Source organism: Micromesistius poutassou (genome assembly GCF_964030765.1).
Source record: "Micromesistius poutassou genome assembly, chromosome: 23".
Taxonomy (NCBI): Eukaryota; Metazoa; Chordata; class Actinopteri; order Gadiformes; family Gadidae; genus Micromesistius; species Micromesistius poutassou.
Window position 1 is genome coordinate 1,823,327 of NC_140293.1, and position 24,321 is coordinate 1,847,647.

A 24,321-nucleotide genomic window follows, 5' to 3' on the forward strand; every position below is an offset into this window, starting at 1 on the left:
AGACTGTTATGTCCTTCTCTGTCTATTTCTATCTGATAGTTCAAGAAACATAGTCACACATGTGCTTGTACGTGTGTGCATATGTGTGTGTGTGGTTGTGTGTGTATGTGGGCTTCATACTGGGTTAAGTCCAACTCTGCCATTCATTTAACAAACACCTCCACCTCCACCTCCACCTCCTTCTCCTCCTCCTCCTCCTCCTCCTCCCTCCGCCACCTCCACCTCCTCCTCTTCCTCCTTCTCCTCTTCCTCCTCCTCCTCCACCTCCACCTCCTTCTCCTCCTCCTCCTCCCCACCTCCTCCATCTCCACCTCCTCCTCTTCCTTCTCCTCCTCCTCCTCCTCCTCCACCTCCACCTCCTTCTCCTCCTCCTCCTCCCCACCTCCTCCATCTCCACCTCCTCCTCTTCCTTCTCCTCCTCCTCCTCCTCCTCCCCATCTCCTCCTCCTCCAACTCCACCTCCTCCTTCTCTTTCTCCTCCTCCTCCTCCTCCTCCTCCTCCTCCTCTCCTCCTCCTCCTCTTCCTCCTATTCTCCACCTCCTCCTCCACCTCCACCTCCTTCTCCTCCTCCTCTCCTTCTCCTCCTCCATCTCCTCCTCCTCCTCTCCACCTCCACCTCCTTCTCCTCCTCCTCTTCCTTCTCCTCCTCCATCTCCTGCTCCTCCATCCCCTCCTCCTCTTCCTTTTCCTCTTCCTCCACCTCCTTCTCCTCCTCCTCCTCCATCATCTCCTCCTTTTCCACCTCCTCCTCCTCCTCCTCCTCATCCACCTCCTCCTCCACCTCCTCCTCCTCCCTCTTCTCCTCCTATTCTCCACCTCCTCCTCCTATTCTCCACCTCCTCCTCCTCCTCCACCTCCTCCTCCTCCTCCTCCCTGTGTTGCTCCCATCATTCTCCCTGGTGAGCATCTGGTGCGACAGCTAAAATCTTCCCCCTGGTACACTCGCCACCGCAGACAATAGGCCCCCCTTACACCTCAGTAGGCCGGAGGGTGCGCGTGTTTGTGAGTGTTTGTGTATGTGCGTGGGTGTGCATGTGTGCATGTGTACACACACACACACAGGTTCAAAGAATGTGTCTGCCCCAGCACTCTCCTCCTCCTCTGGCAGGAAGTGAGGTCGTGGCAGTCGGAGCATTAAGTCCAGCTGGCTTAGAGTGGCAGAATACAACCTATTGTCTCCTTTGTCCCCCGATGGATTTGAACCAGCAAACAGACCGTCGGGCTGGAAGCTGATGGGCCAGAGAGCCCAGGGCGGCGGCGAGGGAGTCACAGCGTCGAGATGCTGTTGTGTTAGAGGGGGGGGGGGGGGTGGGAGTGAACCACCAGCGATAGTTCACCTCTTTTTGCAATTGTTAGGCTCAAAGGGTCTCTGTTTTAACCCCCACACGTTGCATGAGTCCTTGAAATCCGCCTCGTTTGGGACATCCCAAGTCGGAGTGTCGACCATGCAGACGCACGGTGGATAGATTTGCCTGCCGGTGGTCGGTACATCAAATGCATGCAGAAAGCACATAACGGTGCCAACGTTGCCCACGTTATGACCCTCTGTTGGGGCAAGAGACTGATTGATCTCATTCACTTGCAATTAGCTGGCTCCAAACGCCCTATAAAAATACCTAAAAAATGTTTTTAAAAACACCTGTTAAGTCCCTTTTTGCATGTATTTGCATGTATTTGGTGACTTAGGCATAAGGAAAATATTGAACATATTATATTATATTATAGAAATATTGCTTTAGTTTTAGATAGAAGAAAAGAAAAAGGTGTGTCGGTGTGAAAATGTGACTGTTGGGAAGAGGCAATGCATCATGGGAATAAACACTGCGTGATGGCTCACTCTGTCCCCAGCCAGCTGTGTCTGGATTCCTGTCGTCCACCACATCCTACTTAACTCCAACACCAACACCAACGTTCATCTCCATTAGTCTTGTTTGGAGATCCAAATATTTCAGAGGGGGTCACGGTAGGTGACTGTCGGTTTGAGAGAGAGAGAGAGAGAGGAGAGAGAGAGAGAGAGAGAGAGAGAGATAGATAGAGAGAGACCAACGCCCCTAGTGCTGGTTTTGCTCATTTGCTGTCTGTCTGCCAACGCTACTGGGATGTCTGGGTGGGTTAACCTGGATTAACAAGGTCTCTCGCGTTTCTCTTGCATTGTTTTCCCGAAGCATATTAGGAGTTAGTCTTTTTGTTGTGTCCTCTCTTTCTCCCTCTGCCTATGACGATCTTGTCTGGGGTCTATCTCTCTCTCTATCTCTCTCTCTCTCTCTCTCTCTCTCTCTCTCTCTCTCTCTCTCTCTCTCTCTCCTCTCTGCCTGTATCTCTCGCTCTCTGTCCAGCCCTTCATGTATCTCTCTCGCATGCATGCATGTCTATCCCTCTCTTTGTCTCTTCATGTATCCATTGACATTTACAATGACAATGACGCTTTTATCCGAAGCGACTTACAATAAGTACACTTGTCAGAAGAAGGTGAAACAACATATCGCTGTCGGAACAGTAAGGATGTTCAAAGAAGTGCAAAGCACTAACAATCGTTAGGTTAACCCATTCCCCGTATACAACAAAGGTAGCTAGGATACGATGCTACACAACTAAGGGCTATAACTAATTAAGACGTACAACTGGCGGTACCAGACGTCCAGCTGAAGTAGTTGAGCGGAGCGCTCGAGCTGGGGTGTGTGGTTTGAACAATGCTGTGAGGTAGGCGGGGGCAGTTCCATTGACCGCCTTGTAGGCCAGGCCCATCATCTTGACTCGTATACGAGCTACTACAAGGAGCCAATGGAGGTCCGGAAGAGGGAGGTTTAGATTTATGTAGGTTGAACACGAGGCGCACTGCAGCGTTCTACATACGCTGCAAAGGTTTAATTGCGGAGGCAGGGAGTCCAGCCAGGATCAAGTTGCAGTAGTCGAAGCTGGAGGAGATGACATTGACGAGCACTTGGACGTGGGGCTGAGCTGCTTCCCTCGTGAGGAAGGGCCGGATCCTGCGGATGTTCTGCAGGATCGGAGGATGTTCTGCAGCATGTTCTGCAGCATAACTTGTCCACTACCATACCGAGGTTTCTCATGGTTGGCGATGAAGATACAGTGATGTCATCGACAATGACCATTAAGTTCACGTGAGGGCAATCTTTCCCTGGCATAAGGCATAAGGAGCTCAGTCTTGTTGAGGTTGAGCTTCAGGTGATGGGCAGTCGTCCAAGTGCTGATGTCTGCCAGACATTCTGAGATGCATGTTGCAATTCGGGTGTTGTCAGAGGAGGGGAAAGAGAGGAATAGTTGAGTGTCGTCAGCGTAGCAGTGATTGGAAAAAACGTGTGATTTGATTACAGAGCCCAAGGAGCTGGTATATAGGGAGAACAGAAGGTGTCCCAGTAAAGAGCCTTGAGGGACACCCATGTCGAGAGTGTATCCCTCTGTCTCTCTCTCTCCATATCTCTTCATTTATCCCTCTGTCTCTCTCTCTCCATATCTCTTCATGTATCCCTCTGGCTCTCTCTCGCTCCATATCTCTGTTGTCTTGGCATGCTGTACAGATGTTGCTGATGCTGCACAACTGTTTTCTTTCTCTCTCTTTTCGGAATTCCTAAGATTTCCAGCAAGCTCTATTGCTTCACTATCTCCTCGCCTCCCCCCCCCCCCCGTGTTCCCTCTCTCTCCCTCACACAGCCTCTCGCCCTTCCTCGCTCTCATCCTCTTCACTCTCTCTCTGTCTTTACTATGTTAGGAGATGTTCACATTGTGTGTTTACATCTGCTGCAGATCCCCATGACCCCTAATCTCCTCTCCGCCCAAACGCAGTTCCTCCATCGATGCACGTGAGCCCAAGGAACAAAACGGCCGCCAACAGCCTTCCACTTATATCTTTGTCCCAATTCTTAAGAAACATTTGCATTTGACTTTAACGCGTATAGCCCTTAATCCCAGCTACTATCTCCAAGGGCTTCAGAGGGCTCATGTGGTACGACAACTCCCTTACCTTAAACCCTCCAAAGAAGGACTTATAGGAGCTGAGACTTACCCAAACACAAAAGAATGCCGCTTTTGTGTTCGACCCCTGTGTGTGTGTGTTAAGTACGCCAGTGAAATCTCAGCCTCCTGATCTATGGCCACAAGATAGCTGTTATTAGTGTGATGACCTGGTTTTTTTGGGCAGATGGCGTGCAATTAGCCAGCAATGCTAAACACACTACAAGCAGATTACAGGTGTGGCTATCTGCCCCACTAGGGCCTCCTTTAGCCTTTCCTCATTTGTCACCTCTCTGAGGTTAACAGGACTGACATAAGGTGCTGAGCAAAACCTTTGAATGCGACCCCTGCACTTTGTCAGGGAGACCCCGTGGACGATAGTTTGGGGGCTTCGTCCGTTAACATTAAGTTGTAGAGAAAGTGCTTTTTAAATATAATTTATTGTTATAATGATAAAGGGGTACTATGGTCGTGTAGAGTAACACACGCACAATGTAATGAAGCGTTGTGTGCACAGTGGGAGTGGAGCAGCGGTGGGGACAAAAGAAAAGAAGGGTTTCGACCAAATAAGAGTTCATTCAGAAACTGATTTGGAGAGGTTTGAGGGGAGGAGAGGAAATTCAGAGGGGAAGAAGAGTTGAGAGAGAAAGTGCTTCGCTGTGGGACCCGGCATGTTTTCCCCCGGCCTGAGACCAGGTGTTAGGAAGAGCTCTCTCTCCCCCAGCCAGCGCTAGCCGGCCCGCCTGTAGAGAGGTAGCCCTGTCATTAGCCTGCTAGCCCCCCCCCGGGGCCAGATGCATGGAGCTGGGCTAGACTTAAGGACCTGTAGGACTATGGACCATTTTCCCTTGCACGTGAACCGTGGCAAACTGTATTTATGAATGAATAAAAAAAGTGTAGGAGTCTCCAGAAACAGCAACATGTTGGAGTCATATTGTAAGGGTGGAAGGAAGCTCTTGGTAGCACTTAGTAGCTCCTAACTAAGCTAACATGCTAACCACCCCCACCCCCCCACTCCATACCCATGGCCGTGGTGTAGCATTAGCATTAGCTTGCCGAGTAAATCAAGGGTTCTGACTTCTTTTTGACCTTTTAAAGCAGACATCTGCATCTCCTCCCTCTCCTCCCTTCTTCCTCTCCTCCTCCCCTCATCCCTCTCTCCTTAATCCATGCCCTTTCTTTAGAAAATGCTAATGACAGGTTGTTTTAAACTGTAGGGTTTCTTGTGTGTGTGTGTGTGTGTGTGTGTGTGTGTGTGTGTGTGTGTGTATGCATGCTCAGTGATCCTGTTGTAGCTGGTTCTTGTCAACTTAAACATACAGAACAGTATGAACAGACCACCGTGGATGCACGACAATACAATACAACAAACACACACACACACACACACACACACACACACACACACACACACACACACACACACACACACACACACATCTCAACCCCGCCCCTCTGACATTTGTCAGTTGTGTGTGAAAATCCCTTAAGAGAAACGTGCTTTGTCCCAACTTGTTTCTGTTGTATCAAATACATTACACACTTCACACAAGACAATCCAAAATGGCGACCAACTATGTACATTTTTCACCAAACCCTTCCCCCTGTGTGTGTGTGAGTGTGTGTGTGTGTCTGACTCTTTTTTTTTCAGTTTGCTGGTAGTCATGTGTCTTTGCAGAGCGATGCGATGCATGCGTACTACCGCTTACCACTTATATTATGCATATGCCAGATTTAGTAGGTGTGGTGTGCTGAGGGTATGCCACCCCTGCACCCCTAAATAGTAGCGCCCCCCCGAGGCCGCAGTGTGTACTTAACGCTAACTAGCCCTGTGATGTGAGATGAAGGAATACAGAGAGAGATCGGGATGAATGTGATGAAGTTGGAAGGCTGAAAAGGCTTTTAAGAAACAAAGTTACAGTGCACTGATAATAAGAGTGTAAATAATGGAGTTTGGACTTTGATTTCTTTTTTTTTGACACATTTACTGTAGCCTATCATTCTGGATTTGATTATCATTAGATGAGATTAGATTATATTACATTCTGTTGAATTCAATCAAATTAGATTAGATTAGATTAGTTTGTATGTATATCTAATGAGATTAGATTAGATTAGATTATTATATTAGAACGCCATTATAATGAGATTAGATTAAAACACCACACGTTCGAGTACACCTCAGTTAAGTTCGATGAACTCATCTCAGGTGCCATCCGATTGGATGAGGCGCCAGAGCCCACTCTCTGTGCTACTGCCGACGTGTGACCTCTGACCTGTGGCCCCTGTCTCCTCTCTCAGGGGCGTCCCGGCCCCCTGGGACCATCAGGGCCGGCCGGGCCGGAGGGCTACTCCGGCGGCCAGGGCCCCGCGGGGCCCAAGGGAGAGAAGGGCCACCTGGGGGTGAAGGGGCCCTCGGGACCCAAGGGAGACAAGGTGAGAGGGACGGCCGCTCTGTTGTTACAGCCAGGAGGTCGCCGGTTCGGTTCCCCCCGGTGAACCGACTCCTCCTGGTGAGGTGTGGATGGACGGCTGTGGGTGTGGGTTACTGAGGGGGTCTGTGAGTGAGTGTCTCCGAATGTAATATAAGTGTCTGCTCAATGATTCAGTTGAACGACCTTTGAACGAGGGGCAACGGCGAACGAGAGGTGGTACCGCGTTGCTTAACTTAAGTGTTGTGATTATGCGTGTGTTTGTGTTCCGTAGGGTCCTATGGGCGTGCCAGGGTTTCCCGGTATTGATGGAGTACCTGTAAGTATGGCGTGAATACACACACACACACACACACACAGTACAGCACTTAAACAACAAGTGTTTGATCTGTGAAGATACATCAATCAATCAAATACTGATACTGAAATACTCTCTCTCTCTCTCTCTCTCTCTCTCTCTCTCTCTCTCTCTCTCTCTCTCTCTCTCTCCACAGGGTCACCCTGGGTTAGATGGTGGGCGGGGCCCAACGGGACCTGACGGATGCAACGGGAGCCGAGGAGAACCCGGTCTCCCTGGTTACAGTACCGGGCAACCAGGAGCACCGGGAGGACCTGGACGGGAGGTAACAAAATAAAAGCGCACGTACTTCCGTCTTCAAAAAATAAGAGCGCACCACAGTTAATAGTTTAAACGTTCCACAAATCAAATCAATTCCTCGCTGTAATATGTCATGATGAATGATGTAAAGTCTCTCTCTCTCTCTCTCTCTCTCTCTCTCTCTCCCTCGCCCTCTCTCAGGGCCCATACGGTCCGAAGGGTCAGAAAGGGGAGCCCATCTTTGTTTCCGAGAACGGAGTGGTAAGATGTCTGTTTTTTTTTTGTCTAGGTTATATTTAACATCGAGCTTTAACAAAGGAGCGAATGTCCTTCTTGGTTTGATGTCGATGATGTGGTTGTTGTTGTTGTCGTGTCTGATTGTGTTTGTTTGTGTTTCGTTCCAGAGTCTTCCCGGTTTGCCCGGACTGGACGGTCGACCCGTAAGACGTTTTAGACTTCTTTTTTTTTCCGCTCATTAATACACGACGAAGCATTCCTTCCGTGACATGTTATACACACATATCAGAGTGTCAGAAGACAGCGATGTCACTAGTAACCATGCCGACGCTGCGTTTTTCCCCCCACCAGGGTCCGAGCGGTCCCGACGGCCCGGTGGGCTTGGTCGGGCCCAGCGGTCCCGACGGATACTCGGTGAGTAGCCGTCCGTGTGTTCCTCCTCATCCTCTGGTCCCTGTGGCTCTCTCCCTGACTCTGTCCCTTGTGCTCTCTCCCTCCAGGGACCCCCAGGTCTTCCCGGACCCCCTGGTCCCATGGTGAGTACTGACCCGGACCGGTCCCGGACTGGAGCCGGGGGGGGGGGTGGACCCGGGAGCACAGCGTAGCTTAGCATTGTGCCAATAAAGAACATCTAATCTTACTATTGTGTTATTGCATTGTAGTGTAGCGTAGCACGGCATAGTCTCTTGTTGTGAAGCTTAGTTTACACACACACACACACACAATATATGCTATGCTATGCATAGCATATATTCGCCTATTTTAACGTAGTTTATTATTGTGTAGCGTAGGGGAGCCTTTTTGAGCATCAGATAGCATATTGAAGGGTGTCTTGCCTTAGTGTTGTGTATTTGGGCATAACGTAGCATACCATAGTGTAGCAGAAAGGACAACACAAGACACTCAGGGCCTAGCTTAGCCTGAAGTGTTATTGGAGAAGACATAATGTGGCGCTACAGGGTTTTAACTGTACTGGGAGGTAGAAGGTGACTCTTGCTTATTGATAGTTGCTGTTGCACCTGTTCACCACCAGGGTGTGCTGTTGCTCTGCTCTGTTCAAATCGTTGTTCACATTTGTTAGTGTTACAATTATAATCTCTTTCACCTCCAAATATATACAGTAGTAATAATAGAGTATCAGATCTATTGTTATTTTACTTTTTATTAGATAATTATATTAATTTTATGGTACTGATTGCACGTTTAAAGTTTGAATGACTTATGCCCGCAAAGTATTAGTAGCTGTAATGGTAGTAGTTAGAACTGAATGAATTGTGGTTTGTTGCTAACTGTTGTTGTTTAACAGGGAAGTCACAGTGTTGGTTTACAAGGAGAGAGAGGAGACAAGGTAAACACACACACACACGCACACGCACACACACACACACACACACACACACGTAGAGTGCCACCATGTTTATGAGTTTATGGTTTTGCGAGATTTGAATGTGAATATATACACGATAGGATGAATATTTATACACACACACACACATATATATATATAGACTCATCATTCACAATACGATATATGTGTACTGTTCTACAGCTCTACTTCCCCTTCTTACTTAATCATTTATATATTTGACCTTTTCATAGCGTTCAATCGTCTCTGTGTCCTCCTCTTCTTCTTCGCTCGTGCTCCATCTCCCTCAACTCTCACCTTGTTCCACTTCCTGGTTCCCGCCCCCTCTGCCTGTGTTCCCCCTCTCGATTGGCTGATTGCGGTGTGTGTGTTTTGTGTGTCCAGGGAGACTTGGGTCTGCCCGGGCCCAGCGGTACCCACGGCGACGGCTCTCAGATGGGAGGAGGGATTCTCACCATCTACAAAGGAGCTCAGGTAACTGCGAGGAGAGGGGGGGGGGGGCGGCTGCCCACGTGCCCTCGGGCAGGTGGGGGCACAGTAGGAGAGAGAAAGACCTTAGACACACCCCGCGTGGCGTACACATGCCAGTTCATCGTCACACACTCACACACAGACAGACACACACAAATACACATCAACATTGTTTCATCTTCATCAGTCAAGTTGCGTTATTGGCATACAATTTTCACTGCAGAAACTTCTATGCTGTCGCTGCAATGAAATGTAACTCCAATCAAATTATAATCTCTCTCTCTCTCTCTCTCTCTCTCTCTCTCTCTCTCTCTCTCTCCCTCTCTCCCTCTCTCTCTCTTTCTCTCTCTCTCTTTCAGGGCGATCCAGGTTATAAAGGTGGCCGTGGGTATCCAGGGAGAGCAGGTGCCCCCGTACGTGTTCTTAAACATCACTTTGTTTTTAACATCAATCGTTCAGCCTAGGTGGACTGGTCACCGGAAGGTTGCTAGTTCGCTCCCTGGCTCCTCCTCACTGAGTGTCGAGGTGTCCCTGAGCGAGACACCTCCCCCTAACTGCTCCCGACCAGCGCACTGTTGCCTTGCATGACTGACGCCGCTGTCGGTGTGTGAATGGGTGTATTAGTGGGTGAATGCTAGGCCATATTGTAAAGAGCTTTCAGTGGCTATTGGTTAGAGAAGCGCAATATAAATGCCTTCCATTTATAAAGAAATGCAATCCATTTATGTAATGGAGGTATCATGGTTTCCAAAGTAAAAGTCCTGCTGTGATTTCACTCATCAGCCTTTAGGACTTTAACCTTGGAAACCGGAGAGTTCAGGTGTGGTCAGAGGACGTCCGCGGTGGTCAGAGCGTTTCCTGTGTGTTTCTGACGTTTGGATGTCTTCAGGGCCCGTTTACCTTTCCGGGGGAGATCGGGGAGAAGGGAATTCCTGGATACCCGGGCGGACGGGTAAAGACTTACAAACGTACAAATAAAAGGAACTAAATGAACACACTTTGTTTCAAAGGCTTTGTAAACTAAACGTGTGCCTGTGCCTCCCAACAGGGACCTCCCGGTTTCAACGGCCCGCCTGGTGGAGTTGGACAGCAGGTAAACTGTGGAGAAACACATACAACTACAAATGATCAACATAAAAGTACAAACGAATCAGGAATGGAGTTAATTGTTGAATGAAGTTAAATCAATAAGTATACATATTCTTTTTTATTCTATTGGGAATTTATTCACAATTGATTATGTGTTATATCCACTCCATTTATTGTATTTTATTTATATTTAATATTATATATTGTTATATGTGCTACTGTTAAGTACCCATCTAATCTACATTTTAATCCGAAGCGATTTACATTAAGTATTCTACCATGAAGATACAACCCAGAAATACAAGAATAACGCGAGTACATACAATTAAACAAATAAGCACCTGCTTCAAGTGCTACGTCTTAGAAAAATAGAGACAGAACCTAAAAGGGTAGAAGAGATAGCATCTAAATGATATAATTATAATATAGTCACATTTTATATAGAAGGGGATACACAGGTGAGTTTAATAATAACACTTCATTGACTCTTAATGCTTGTTATTCTCCACTCAGGGATACAGAGGACACAATGGTCAACCAGGGCAGCCCGGATACATAGGACCCAAGGTGATCATTATTTGCGGCATGCCTGCAGTACCTCAGTTTCACCACCAGATGACAGTAATGTCGTTTACGTTATTTTGTTGGCAACTCATTTTGGACCGAGTTGTTTTGAAGGCTTTTGCTTCTTAATTAAATTACTTTAAACACACTGGAGGGTGTTGGGTGACTTGTAAACTTTCTGTCGTTGACTGGTGTGTGTGCGTTGCTATGGCATGATGGTGTTGCTGACCGTCTTCTTTCGTTGCCAGGGCGACCAAGGAGACACAGGACCACCAGGACCACCGACCTACACCAGCAGTAACGGGGCTTCAGTTCAAGGTGTGTGTGTGTGTGTGTGTGTGTGCGCACACACACACACACACACTCACAAACAAACAAACACAGACACACACATACTCCCTTTTGCTACCTTTTTTTCTGGATGTATTCTATTTCCTGTTCCTCACTTCCTGCCCTCCTCTGATTGGCTGCAGGCTCACCAGGTGACCCCGGTTCGGATGGCTATCCCGGTCCCCGTGGCGACCAGGGACCCCCTGGTTACCCCGGACCCCCTGGAATATCAGGAACCAGCGGCTTTGGAACAGGTATAACACACACACACGCACGCACACACGCACACACGCACACGCACACACGCATGCAGGCACGCACACAGGCACGGACGCACACACACACACACCCACACACCCACACACACACACACACCCACACACACACACACACACACACACACACACACACACACACACACACACATGCTGAATAAACTGAATAAATCTATTCACCGCCATTCGATCAGTCCGTCAATAACCCGTTAATCCATTGACCTCCTCCTGTCAATCTCAGATCGTCCCGGGTTACCGGGCTTCCCCGGGACCCCGGGCCCCAAGGGGGAGAGAGGTAACCCCGGGAGACCGTCCTACAGCCCCGAGGGTCGGCCGGGGACTCCAGGGCTACAGGGACTGCAGGGACTGCAGGGACCCCCCGGGCGCCCCGCGACTGCCACTTCAGATCCTTACTCCGGGGCGATTCCCGGGACCCCTGGACAGGACGGAGCCCGGGGCCCCCCTGGTGGGACTGGCTACAGAGGACACAAAGGTACACACACACACACACACACACACACACACACACACACACACATACGCAAACATAAAGACACACACACACACACACACACACACACACATACATACACGTACGCACACACAAACAGTATATTCCAGTTCCCGCTTATCTAACTCACATGATTCTAATCTCCATCTTTCACTTTTCATCCCTCTGTCAACTCTCTCCTCTCCCTATGTCGTTACCCTCCTCTCCTGTCATCCCTCTCTCCCTCATCACTCCCCCCCTCCGTCATCCCCCTATCGTCCTCTCGCTCATCTCTCTCCTATCCCGCTTTCCTCTTTGCACTCCTCCCTCACCCCTCCCTCCCATCCCTCTTCTCTCCTCCCCCTCTCCTCTCCTCTCATCCCTCTCCTCTCCTCTACTCTCCTCCCCTCTCGCCTCCCCCTCTCCTCTCTCCATCCCCTCTCTCCTCCCTTCTCTCCTCCCCTCTTGCCTCCCCCTCTCCTCTCCTCCCATCCCTCTCCTCTCCTCTACTCTCCTCCCCTCTTCTCCCATCCCTCTCCTCTCCTCTCTCCTCCCCCTCTCCTCTCCTCCCATCCCTCTCCTCTCCTCTACTCTCCTCTCCTCTCTCCTCCCTCCTCCCTCCTCCCTCCTCCCTCCCCTCCCCTAGGAGAGAATGGAGACTGTGCGTGTCTGGGCGGGGGCCCCAGGGGGTTCCCAGGGTTACCGGGCCCCGCCGGACCCGACGGGATCCCCGGCGGGTACGGGCGGAAGGGGGAGGGGGGAGACCCCGGTACCCCTGGATACACAAATACCGTCGGACCACCGGTGAGGAGAGGAGAAGAAGAGACACACACTCTCTCTCTCTCTCTCTCTCTCTCTCTCTCTCTCTCTCTCTCTCTCTCTCTCTCTCTCTCTCGCTCTCTCTCTCTCTCTCTTTCTTTCTTTCTTTCTCTCTCGCTCTCTCTCTCGTTCTAGTTCAGTTCAGATCAGTGTGCTCTGTCTCTATCACTCTCCCTCTCTCCCTCTCTGTCTGTATGTGTTTCTCTCTCTCTTTCACTTTCTATCTCTCGCTCTCTCCCTCTCTCTCTCTCGCTCTCTCTCTCTCTATATATATATATATATATATATATATCTTGACCTGTCTGTTGCTCTCGCTCTTGAACCGAAGATGTCTCTCTCTCTGCAGTATTATTGTACAAGCATAAATCGTATTCCACATTTTGAATATGATTTTCTCGACACCATCTTTCACTACAAATCTGGGGCTGACGGGGCTAGGTGCCCGGAGGTTGAACGTCTGATTCAATATGTCATTTATTACATCACACATACAGCGTATCATCTATCTGAACCGGCAGTGGACGCCCTGCAGGGGGAGACCCTGGGCTTGGTCTTTAAGAGGAGGCTTGTTTTGTTGTGCAGGGCCGTCCGGGCGAGCGGGGCTTCTTCGGCCGTAAGGGAGAGAAGGGAGAGCCCTCCTACGGCTCCTTTGGTCTGGGGGGCAAGGGGGAGCTGGGCTCCACCGGACCCCGGGGACACCCTGGGGAGATGGGTCAGCCCGGGAGAGATGGACAGCCCGGCTTCCCCGGGCCCCCGGGTCTACCGGTGAGTGCACACACACACACACACACACGACACTAATGTACACACACACTGACACACACACACACACTCATGCATTCACGAAACACACGCACAACACACACACACAGGCACACACACACACACACACACATACACACACTCATGCATTCATAAAACACACACACACACACACACACACACACACACACACACACACACACACGTACAAGTACACACGCATGCACAAAACACACTTGTTTAGATAAACAACGCATGCATTGCATACACACCCACCCACCCACCCACCCACACACACACACACCCACACACACACACCCACACACACACACACACACACACACGCACACACACACGCACACTTTCAGCTGAATGCCGACTCACGCGTCCCGCCCTCCCCGTTGCCAGGGCGACGGCGGCTACGGAACCCTCGGGGAGAAGGGCTTCCCCGGGTTCTCCGGGTCGAAGGGCCCGCCGGGGCGCGCCGGAGAGCCGGGTCCCGGGTACGGGGGCGCGCCCGGCCTGAGAGGGGCCGCCGGAGAACCCGGTTACGCCGGGTTACCGGGACAACCGGGTCAACCCGGACCGCCAGGTATGAGACGAGAGGAGGGGAGTGGTGTGTGTGTGTGTGTGTGTGTGTGTGTGTATGTGTGTGTGTGCGTGCGCGTGTGTTTGTTTGTATGTGTGTGTGTGTGTGTGTGTGTGTGTTCCAAGCAGGTGTGAATAAAAGAAAAAAAAAACGGAAAGACACGAACTTCGTGACACCCCTCCATCTAATTTGCATATCGCCCTAGCTATTGTAGATAGAGATATTGCCGTCGCAATATCATCCTTACATTCTCACCGTTCGTCACCACCAAGCGCACCTTGCGCCCCCCCCCGACTCCCCCCCCCCCTCCTCCTTCTTCTGCAAGACGCCATGTGACAGGAAACAGCGCTGCTCACTTCCTGTCCCTGCCCTGCAGCCGCATAATTGACCTATAAGATTAATGGTTTCCATTAATGCGCTTGAACGCTGTCTTTTACAGCTCATAACAATCCACCAGCTGCCTAATTGACTGATTGCTTCATGGATTTGATTGGTTGATTGGTTGATTGATGCGTTATGACTGAGTGCATCTTGGAAGTGCTGTAATTTTGAAACTGGATTTGTGCCTCTTCAGTCTTTGAGAAAAGCAAGCTTAGTATTAGTAATAAAAAGCCTTATCTATGCTATATTTGAATACCAACTCTTAATACTGGAGTGAATACTGGATTTTCTTACCTATGGATTTCAGCATTGAAATTGTGAGCCTTGCTTCCCTGGAGACTGAAAAACACAAAACCAGTCTGTATGAATGCGTGCCATCGTAGCATCGATGCATATATGCCTGAACATCATTTTACTTTTAATAAGACGGTTATTCTCCTTCACGGAAACTTGGAGAGAGTGAGGGGAAAGGGCTATTAACCGGTGTGTTTAGCGCCGTCCATTTCAAAGAGTCACGTGTCACTCTTCTGACCAATGGGAACCAGCACAACTGATGTCACTGGTTTGAGAAGCCAGTGACATCACTTGGCACCATTCCAGCCAATCAGAGAGCGCCCTTGTTGATAACGGGTGTTCCACATAGATGGCGCTGTTCCTGTGGTTGGATTTCTTTCGTGTACTCTTTTTAATGCGGTGATAAGCTTTTTCGATTGGGTGAATTGATTATCATAAAAATTACAATAATTCATAGTAACAAGAGGGTCAGCCTTTCTCTCTCTCTCTCCTCTTCTTCTCGTCGACGAGGATAACCCATACAAGCACTTCTGTAATAAAGCAGCTTTTCTTAAACTGCTTTTGCCTTAACTGAATGAGCGTCTGTAGTGATTTCATCTCAATGCTGATTTGCTGACAACTGTTAACTGATTTCTTTTTTTTTTATGCTTGTTTGGCCTATTGACGCTGAATGGCCTGTTTGCTGCCTTTCTCTTTATCTCTCTGTCTCTCTCTCTCTCTCTCTCTCTCTCTCTCGCTCTCTCTCTCTCTCTCTCTCTCTCTCTCTCTCTCTCACTCACTGTATCTCTCAATCTATCTGTCTCTCTCTCGCACTCTCTCTCTCTATCTCTCTCTCTCTCTCTCTCTCTCTCACTGTATCTCTCAATCTATCTGTCTCTCTCTCGCACTCTCTCTCTATCTCTCTCTCTCTCTCTCTCTCTCTCTCACTGTATCTCTCAATCTATGTCTCTCTCTCTCTCTCTCTCTCTCTCTCTCTCTCTCTCTCTCTCTCCCACTCTCTCTCTCTGTTCTTCCTCGCTCTCTCTCTACTGACCTCCCTGTGCATGTGTACCCGTCCAGGAGAAAACGGCTGTGCAGATGTAACTGACGGAACGGGTGGGTAAACGAAAAAAGTTTTTTGTCGACCGCCCAGCAACAACAGACAAAAAGAAGCCCGTGAAATGGCTCCTGGAGTTCTCTGTGAGCCCCGAGTACAAACAGACAGAGACAAGTTCCAGCGAGACTAAAATGTCAGCTACCCCAGTGCAGTTCAGGCTCTTTCACCAGCTTTATGACATGCTATAGATATGTCAGTAAAAAACACATGAATGGTAAAAAGCTTAATGAGAAAACATTGATAAAACCAACAAACTTTAAGCCATCAGACTATTTTGACTCAAGGTAGTTTGTCCTAATACATTTTTTATAAAATTGTAGACTGTCTTTTGAAGACTATTAACATATACAGTAAACAGCTGTTGGCACTTCCCGGAAGTAAAAGATGATGGGGAATGTAGTCTTATGACAACTGTCAATCATTTATTCATGATTTAACCAATGGAAGAGTCTTACCTGCTCCCCGGGGATTCCATTTGGGCGGAATCACTTTATGATTGACAGAAGATCTCGTAGAAACGTAAAAGGTTCCTCTAGGTTGTTGTCCAGATGCAAAATGGTTGGCCTTCTCCCTCATCCAATCAGAGCTGCTTAAACCTGCCGCATGTTTCTTTTTTTTTTTTAATAAAAGCTCTGCTTCAAGTGCTTTAACCAATGATGTCTGGTGGGTGGGGCTAACAAAAATAATCCACAGACTCTCTACATGTAATATTTAATATTCTACCATAACATTGTGCTTTGAGAACCACCTGTAACTGATAAAATAAATACTAACTACATTTAACCGACAAAAATAACATTCTCATAACTAAAATAGAGCTAACCCCCCAAAACAAAGAATAATACAATGCAGTATGACTGAGTGCAATCGACAATCACAGGTGTCAAAAATATATATCTTCCAAATAAATATTTATGCCCAACCGTCTAAATGAAGAAGATGAATGTGTGATTATTATATTTTTTGGTATGGAGAATAAACTTTTGACTGTTTGTAGTTTAAAATTGAAAAGTAATGACATGATAAGTTAACCATAACCTTGTATTGCTATGTTAGCACAGCATGTATACCTGTGTGCACCTTAGCAGATAATCGGTGTATTTCTGAGAGTTTGGTTTGGTGTACAGTGAGCGAGAGGTGGGTGGACTCATAATAAACATCTCATCCTCGGCCTAGGAACCTACGACCTCCTTAGTGATATTTGTTCTACATCTAGTCGAACCCATTATGCTGTAGTCGTCTTGTTAGCGTGTTTGGTGGCTAACCCCCTGCTAACCTGAATGTGACCGCTACCAGGACAAACGCTACCCTGCCGTCTCCCCGGAGATGACGGCAACCCCGGTTACCCTGGATCACCCGGGCGGCCAGGTAAGACCCCCTAACCAGCAGGTTCCTGGTTTGATCCCCAATGTTCAAAGTCTACCTGTAAGCACTCTTGAAATGACCCCTTAAGGAATGCTCCTTAAGGCAAGGCAAGGCCTTGAAAAACTTTATTTATACAGCACTTTGCATACACGAGGCAGACTCCAAGTCCCTCACATACAATAAAATAATAATAATAAAATAAGTCTGCTCCTTAATGACGTGTCTGTACTGTCTAACCACTATACCTGTTCATAACGATGATTACAAAGTAGGAGAAGGTTTCAGAGAGCTCCAGAAGGTTCTAGATGGTCTAGATGGTTCTAGTCCTAGAGCGGTTTGTTAAGATGACTTTGTGTCTCCCCCCCCCTCCCCACCAGGTCCTAAAGGCCTTCCCGGGTTCTCCGGCAACTCTGGACGTCCGGGTTTCGACGGGAGCAAGGGCGAGAGAGGAGACCCCGGCTTTGGAGGTCAACCCGGACCCCAAGGTGGGTCCCTGCACAGCGAGCCTGAGGGGAGATAGAGCAGAGGGACGACGGGGACGCGCTGGGGGTCCTCTCGTCTCGCTGGTCGAGGCTCAGGATCTGACACTTTGTGTAAAGCGTCGTCCTGAGGAACTGTCCGTGGTCCTGAAGCCGTTTCAATAGCAAAGTTTTGATTTCATATTTGTTTTGGTTTCATATTTGTTTTTGGGGGGTGTTTTTTCATATCTAGGCTTGAATGGCAGACCAATAATCGTTTAGTTTTCAGTTTGGCTTAACTTTTAATATATATATATATTTTTGTTTTTTTTGATTGTACTCTACTTTGTGTCGTTTTTTTTAAAATATGAACTATTCTCTTCATGGGAGAAAGCAATGCGTTTTCATTTGTAAGCCACCCGTTGCCATGGCGCTGCATATAACCCCTCTCCTCCTCCCTCCCCCCCCCCCCCACAAACAAAGGTTTCCCCGGGATACGGGGCGACCCCGGCGCCCCCGGTCTCCCGGGCCAGGGCTACGATGGCGTCAGAGGGAAGGACGGCCTCCTGGGAATCCCCGGCGGCAAGGGCCAGCCCGGAGACGTCCTGGGGGCCACGCCCGGCTCCCCCGGACTCAACGGACTCCCCGGGGCCCCCGGAGACAAGGGCCAGCCGGGGAGCCCCGGTGGACCGGGGTCCCCTGGTACGTCACGGGATCCGTTTATACGACGCTTCAGCGGGGTGGCCGACATGCAGCTTGTGTGTGTGTGTGTGTGTGTGTGTGTGTGTGCGTGTGTGTGTGCATGTGTGTGCGTGTTTCTGTGTGTTTAAGGGAGCCTATTAGCCTGGTCCTTCCAGACTCTCGTACTTCATTTCATGGTACTGAAGGGAAATGAAAATTGAGCGGAAGTACGTAGGCGGGCGGTGCCGGGCTGGGAGCCTATAGCAACCCATGGTAGTATTGGTATCAGCAGCCATAGTAGATCAGTAGTAATACCAAGCGATGGTACAGTATTCGGGCGGCATGTGGCTCAGGAGATAGTAGCGGGTCGGCTGGTAACCGGAAGGTTGCTAGTTTGATCCCCCGGCTCCTCCTAAGCGGAGTGTCGAGGTGTCCCTGAGCCAGATGCCTCACCCTGACTGCTCCCGACGAGCTGGCTGTCGTCCGTTTAACATTTAATTGGCGGGTACTATTTGACGTCTTCTTCCCTCCTCAGGTTTCGACGGTCGCTCCGGCGTTCCCGGGCCCAAGGGCGGCCGCGGGGACAGCGGTTACAACGGGATTGCCGGTCTCCCCGGCCCGCCCAGCGACATCACAGGAGGCTTTCCCGGGCCCCGCGGGGCTCCGGGTATTATGGGACCCAGCGGATCTCCAGGTGAGTGCGGCCACAGCTCGGAAACGTCCGGAATACCGGGGCTTGTGCGTGCCGATCTCAATCGGGGTTTGATGGCGGGTTTTCCCATCGGGAAATCGATTTGTGAACGCAACCCTTGAAAAACGTTGGCTCTTGATTGTCAGAGGGGTTATTTTTAACTTTCGCGATCCAATCCCTTCTGAGGTCGGATCCCGCCAGAGTCGGGTTTTGATGCCAAGTCTGAACATGTTTGTGTCTGTGAAAGGAATTTAGTCGTACAATCGTTCCATGACCACTGATAGTCTCGATGGTGACGGTGTACTTGGTAAAATGAAACGTGAGTTTCAGTTTTGTTTTGCTTTTCTTGTACACACCTCAATCTGAACTCTTGCAACTTTGTGACGACACAACCGTCTAATTTAAATCGGCGCTACCGTTTGGTCACTTCTGCGTATGTCAGACGACTAGAGCACCACCACAACTACTTACTACTACGTACTTTACACGTTTATGACACCCCCAGTATGGACTCAAGGTATTCTGTGAGTTGCTATTGTTTGCAGAAGAGTAGCATGCCGAGCCATACCATTGAGTCGCCGTATTTGACCTCAGCTGTTCTTGTTAGGGTGTTGGTACACTCCATGTCTCTGTATGGTTGATCTTTACCCAAACACATCATCTTTGTTTGTCATTTTGATAATGGATTGATGCTCTACATCACCAAAAAAACCTCCTCACCTCTTCCCTACCCCCTTTCTCTCCATTGTCCCTCCCTCCTGCATCCCCTCCTTTCCTCATCACCTCACTCCTTCCTCGTCTCCTTCACCACCAACCCTTGTCTCCTTGCATCCTTACCTCCTTTCCTTGGTGGCGTTGGAACACTCGGTGTAGGCTGTCCAGGTGAGACCAGCTCGCCATTTCTCTGCTCCTCCACCTCCTCCACCTCCTCCTCCTCCAGCATTCGCACCCTCCTCCTCCATCTCCCATTCCCATTCCCTCCTCCACCTCCTCCCCCACCTCCTCCCCCCAGCCTCCACAGCGTCCTCCTCCACCTCCTCCCCCACCTCCTCCCCCCAGCCTCCACAGCGTCTTCCTCCCCCTCATATTTCCATGACTCTGACCAAACACCATTAATTCCTATTTCTTTCTATTCTGTCTCTTAAGTGGACCTCCCCTGCCTTCCCGCGTTAACCTCAACACGTTTTTCTTAAAGCAAGTGAGAACCAACCAATGATTATTTCAAGTTCTTTCTTCATTATTGTTTTGTACGTGACTCAAACCATGTCACGAGGATTTTAGTCCATTGCACTCGCATTGTTGAACGTTCACTTGTTTTAAGAAGGATATTGCATTATGGCTGATAGCATAGCTTTAAAGAGAGATGGAATAACTTGAATGACGTGTTTCTCACGCCATATGGAGAAGGAAAAGGCACACAAAAGGAAAAAGCAGTTTTCCTGTTTGTTTGGCAAAAACTATTCCCTGCGAGCTAACGCTAACCATGTGTTTGTCGCGAACATCAAGCTAACCCGCATTAGATGTTTTTTGTAATGTCTGTTGTGCCGTAACTTGTAGGCTTGTGTGACTTCAACCTAACAAGTTGATAGATATTATGGGCCGGTTCAGAGCCCTCCTGACAAATCACAGATCTCAACAAGTTGTTTTTTTCTTTGATTCGGTCTAAAAATCATTCCTTAAATACCAGAATATTAAGTAATACGAAAAAAGATGTCTATGCTAACATTTCGAAAATACGATTTTGAAGAGGATTTTACCGAAGCATATTCATAGTTAAAACGACTTATTGAGATGATTGTCAATATTTAGGTAGTTTTAGAAAATGAGTGTGTAACATTTTCAACACATACTGTAAGCCTATCTTCAAGAAACAGAAATATGTTGTTTGTTTACAAACGGCATTGACAATAATTACATGACTTTAATAATGTAAGTGAAAGTTAGAACCGTACAAATGATGTGTTGTAAATGTTTCTCTGATTTTCTTACCTTTTTGCCCAACATACCATGTAACATATTCAAGTATATTTATTAATCAAACCAAACCCAAACCAGGGCAATTCAATTTTAATCCCGGCAATGAAACAATGTTATCGGACTTTAAAGGTCTTTACATTGGGGTGCATCTGAAAATGTGGGAATTGGCAATGGACTAACCGGCACAACCCTGTTTCTTTAATTCAAATATCATGTTGGTTACTGAAATGCTTTTAGTGTTTTATGTTGAAGGTAAGATCAGCTTTCTTGTTGTTGTTTGCATCCACGTGTGTTGATATTTTGTCATTTGTAGCTGTTTAACCTTTAATACTAAACACTCTTACATATTTTACGTTATGTACAAAAGTGTTTGTTTGGGTTAGGCCAACAGTCGTGTGTTATCCCTGACCAAATCTACCACGACATTCTGTTGATATATATTCTGTATGCAAATTAACATGTCACCCTCTCTCTCTGCCCTTCACCTCTGTCCATCCATCCATCATCACTCAACCCATCCCTATATGAATCACTCCATCCATCTCTTCACCCATCACTCAACCCATCCCTATATGAATCACTCCATCCATCTCTTCATCCATCCATCCATCATCCAACCCTCCCTCCCTCCCTCCCTCCCTCCCTCCCTCCCTCCATCCAACCCTCCATCCCTCCAACCCTCCCTCCCTCCCTCCCTCCCTCCCTCCATCCATCCCTCCCTCCCTCCATCGCTCCCTCCCTCCCTCCCTCCCTCCCTCCATCCATCCCTCCCTCCCTCCCTCCCTTCCCAAGGCTTCCCTGGGAGGAAGGGCCTCACAGGAGACCCCGGACCCAGAGGGCCCGCCGGCATGAAGGGGACCCCAGGAGAGCCCGGTTACAACGGGTCCCCCGGGAACCGAGGCCCCCCTGGACCCCCGGGGCCCGGGACTAGAGACGGCAACCCTGGAATACCCGGGAGGAAGGGTAGGGATGTCTAGATTTACCAGTTATGAGCTCTGTAGGAACGACCAAGTTTGGGTATTAGATCAAGGGTTAACGGACTGTATACAGTGGGAACGTTGTAGACAAACACCTTCACTAAAGCTAGGTGTTTCCAGGGCTGGGCGCGGACAACTCTCCGACATTGTGAATTTTTTGTGAATCCGCACGACCCATTTGAAACACGTATTGTACCTTTAAAGTCAGGCGAAGGATATCTGGCAAGCGATGCATTATGGGACAACTCTGTGGTACATCTAGTCAGGGTAACGTTTGACTGAACAGAATTATGAATTAAGAATCATGAACAAATTTGGCCTTTTTAATGTTTGGAGTTTGTGTAAGAGGTGTATTTTAGAGCTCCCATCAAATAGAACCAATACACTGAACTCATCACCAATTTGTTTGCTGTGTGTGTGTGTGTGTGTGTGTGTGTGTGTGTATGTGTGTATCTATTTGTGTGTGTGTGTGTGTGTGTGTGTGTGTGTGATGTCCAGGTGACAGAGGCTTCGCAGGTCTGGTTGGTTTCCCGGGTCGCCCCGGGCGCCCAGGCACCCCGGGTCAGTCTGGAGGAAAGGGTTTACCGGGAACGCCCGGACGGGACGGAGGCCCCGGGGGTCCGGGATACCCTGGACCTAAAGGTACGGGGTCGTTCTTGCCCTCCAGGGGTTCATTGATGCTCATGTGTGTTGTTTTTGCAAAACTAATAATTGTACTGTGTTATTTGGGTTTATTTTGCCTTTATGTCTGCCTCTCTACCATTCTGTTCCTTTGTTCCATCCGCCTTTTGACTGCCTCTCTGTGTATGCCTGTCTGCTGTTCCTTCTGCTGGTCTGATGTCTCTCTCTCTCTCTCTCTCTCTCTCTCCCTCCCTCCCTCCACCCAACAGGTGAGCGTGGTTACCCGGGTATCCCGGGCCTGCCCTCCGCCCCTCAACCGGCCCACTTCGTAGAGAAAGGAGAACCAGGGGACTATGGCGGTCAAGGTCTGCCCGGCTTCCCCGGACCCAGAGGTAACCAGCCAGCCAGCAGCCTACAAACACATCTCATCTATTTCAAATGATTTTTTTCCCCCTAAATGGTCCGTTAAATATCTATTGTTTATAAACGATTGTATATAATAGACGGAGGTTGAGGAACACACAAAGTATGACACACAAAGGTTGAGGAAACACACAAAGGTTGACAAACACACAAAGTGAGAGACACACAAAGGTTGACAAACACACAAAGTGAGAGACACACAAAGGTTGAGGAACACACAAAGATTGAGAAACACACAAAGGTTGACAAACACACAAAGGTTGAGGAACACACAAAGGTTGAGGAACACACAAAGGTTGAGGAACACACAAAGGTTGAGGAACACACAAAGGTTGACAAACACACAAAGTGAGAGACACACAAAGGTTGACAAACACACTTAAAGTATGAAACACAAGGGACGTACTGTGTGTTAAGAGCTCCCTCACGTTAAGCGATGACCACGTCTAACGCCCGCCTTCCCTGTGTCCGGTCGCCCAGGTGACAAGGGTTTCCCCGGACAGCCCGGTCGCCAGGGTCTACCCGGCATTCCAGGCTACGCGGAGCAGAGCAAAGGTCAGCCGGGGACCCCCGGTTACCCCGGACAACCTGGGACCCCCGGCTACCCGGGGTCCAAGGGGGAACCCGGCATCCCAGGCTTCCCCGGGACCTTCGGACCGAGTGTAAACACACACACACCCCCGCAGATCACACACACACTCCGATTACACACTCCGACTACACACTCCGATTACACACTCCGATTACACACTCACTCCTTATGAGCCCATTTAGATTATTTGATTATTTGAGATTAGATTATTTTACATTACAGAAGAGCAAACATTTGATTATAATTACATTTGCATTTGATTACTTTAGATACCATTGGATTGAATTTAATTATATTGGATTGAATTTGATTGTACTGGATTAGATTAGAAGTACAAATACATTAAATTTGGTTATATTACATTACATCAGAGATTACATTATCAGATTACATTATCTGAAAATAGAATAGATTTGATTAGATTAAAATAGAAAGACAAAATACAACCCTTTTGATTAGATACATCACAATATATAGAATCAGATAAGATCAGTTCAAAATAATTGAGATTAGATCAAAATAGACTAGATTACATTACACAAGATTGGATTAGACTGCGTTAGATCACATCACAGAGTTGTGGTTATGCTAGTATACAGGTGTGTTGCTATAAGGTATTCTACCTGCCGTGTATAGGGTGATGACGGTGGATTTGGTTTCCCTGGCAACCCCGGAGAACCTGGTCGTCCCGGGTCTAAAGGTACGCACACACACTCAGACACACACTCACACACACTGGATTGAGCTGGTCTAAACGAGACCGAGCTGGT

At 48.5% G+C, this 24,321-nt stretch overlaps 1 protein-coding gene across 1 annotated transcript in view; it reads left to right on the plus strand.

Annotated features, from left to right (window-relative positions):
- Positions 1-24,321, plus strand: part of col4a6 (collagen, type IV, alpha 6) — a gene marked incomplete at its 3' end in the record, with an annotated part of 83,092 nt that overhangs the window by 53,307 nt on the left and 5,464 nt on the right. Inside the window, exons 5-32 of the mRNA XM_084487318.1 lie at positions 6,275-6,409; positions 6,680-6,724; positions 6,900-7,028; positions 7,205-7,264; positions 7,408-7,443; positions 7,592-7,654; positions 7,741-7,776; positions 8,547-8,588; positions 8,991-9,080; positions 9,437-9,490; positions 9,967-10,029; positions 10,126-10,170; positions 10,680-10,733; positions 10,979-11,048; positions 11,204-11,314; positions 11,577-11,828; positions 12,472-12,629; positions 13,227-13,409; positions 13,815-13,998; positions 17,063-17,134; positions 17,509-17,616; positions 18,073-18,291; positions 18,806-18,964; positions 21,731-21,901; positions 22,414-22,557; positions 22,806-22,928; positions 23,440-23,621; positions 24,188-24,251. Of these exons, the coding sequence (XP_084343444.1) occupies positions 6,275-6,409; positions 6,680-6,724; positions 6,900-7,028; positions 7,205-7,264; positions 7,408-7,443; positions 7,592-7,654; positions 7,741-7,776; positions 8,547-8,588; positions 8,991-9,080; positions 9,437-9,490; positions 9,967-10,029; positions 10,126-10,170; positions 10,680-10,733; positions 10,979-11,048; positions 11,204-11,314; positions 11,577-11,828; positions 12,472-12,629; positions 13,227-13,409; positions 13,815-13,998; positions 17,063-17,134; positions 17,509-17,616; positions 18,073-18,291; positions 18,806-18,964; positions 21,731-21,901; positions 22,414-22,557; positions 22,806-22,928; positions 23,440-23,621; positions 24,188-24,251 (3,052 nt within the window). The remainder of the gene's footprint in view (positions 1-6,274; positions 6,410-6,679; positions 6,725-6,899; positions 7,029-7,204; positions 7,265-7,407; positions 7,444-7,591; positions 7,655-7,740; positions 7,777-8,546; positions 8,589-8,990; positions 9,081-9,436; positions 9,491-9,966; positions 10,030-10,125; positions 10,171-10,679; positions 10,734-10,978; positions 11,049-11,203; positions 11,315-11,576; positions 11,829-12,471; positions 12,630-13,226; positions 13,410-13,814; positions 13,999-17,062; positions 17,135-17,508; positions 17,617-18,072; positions 18,292-18,805; positions 18,965-21,730; positions 21,902-22,413; positions 22,558-22,805; positions 22,929-23,439; positions 23,622-24,187; positions 24,252-24,321) is intronic.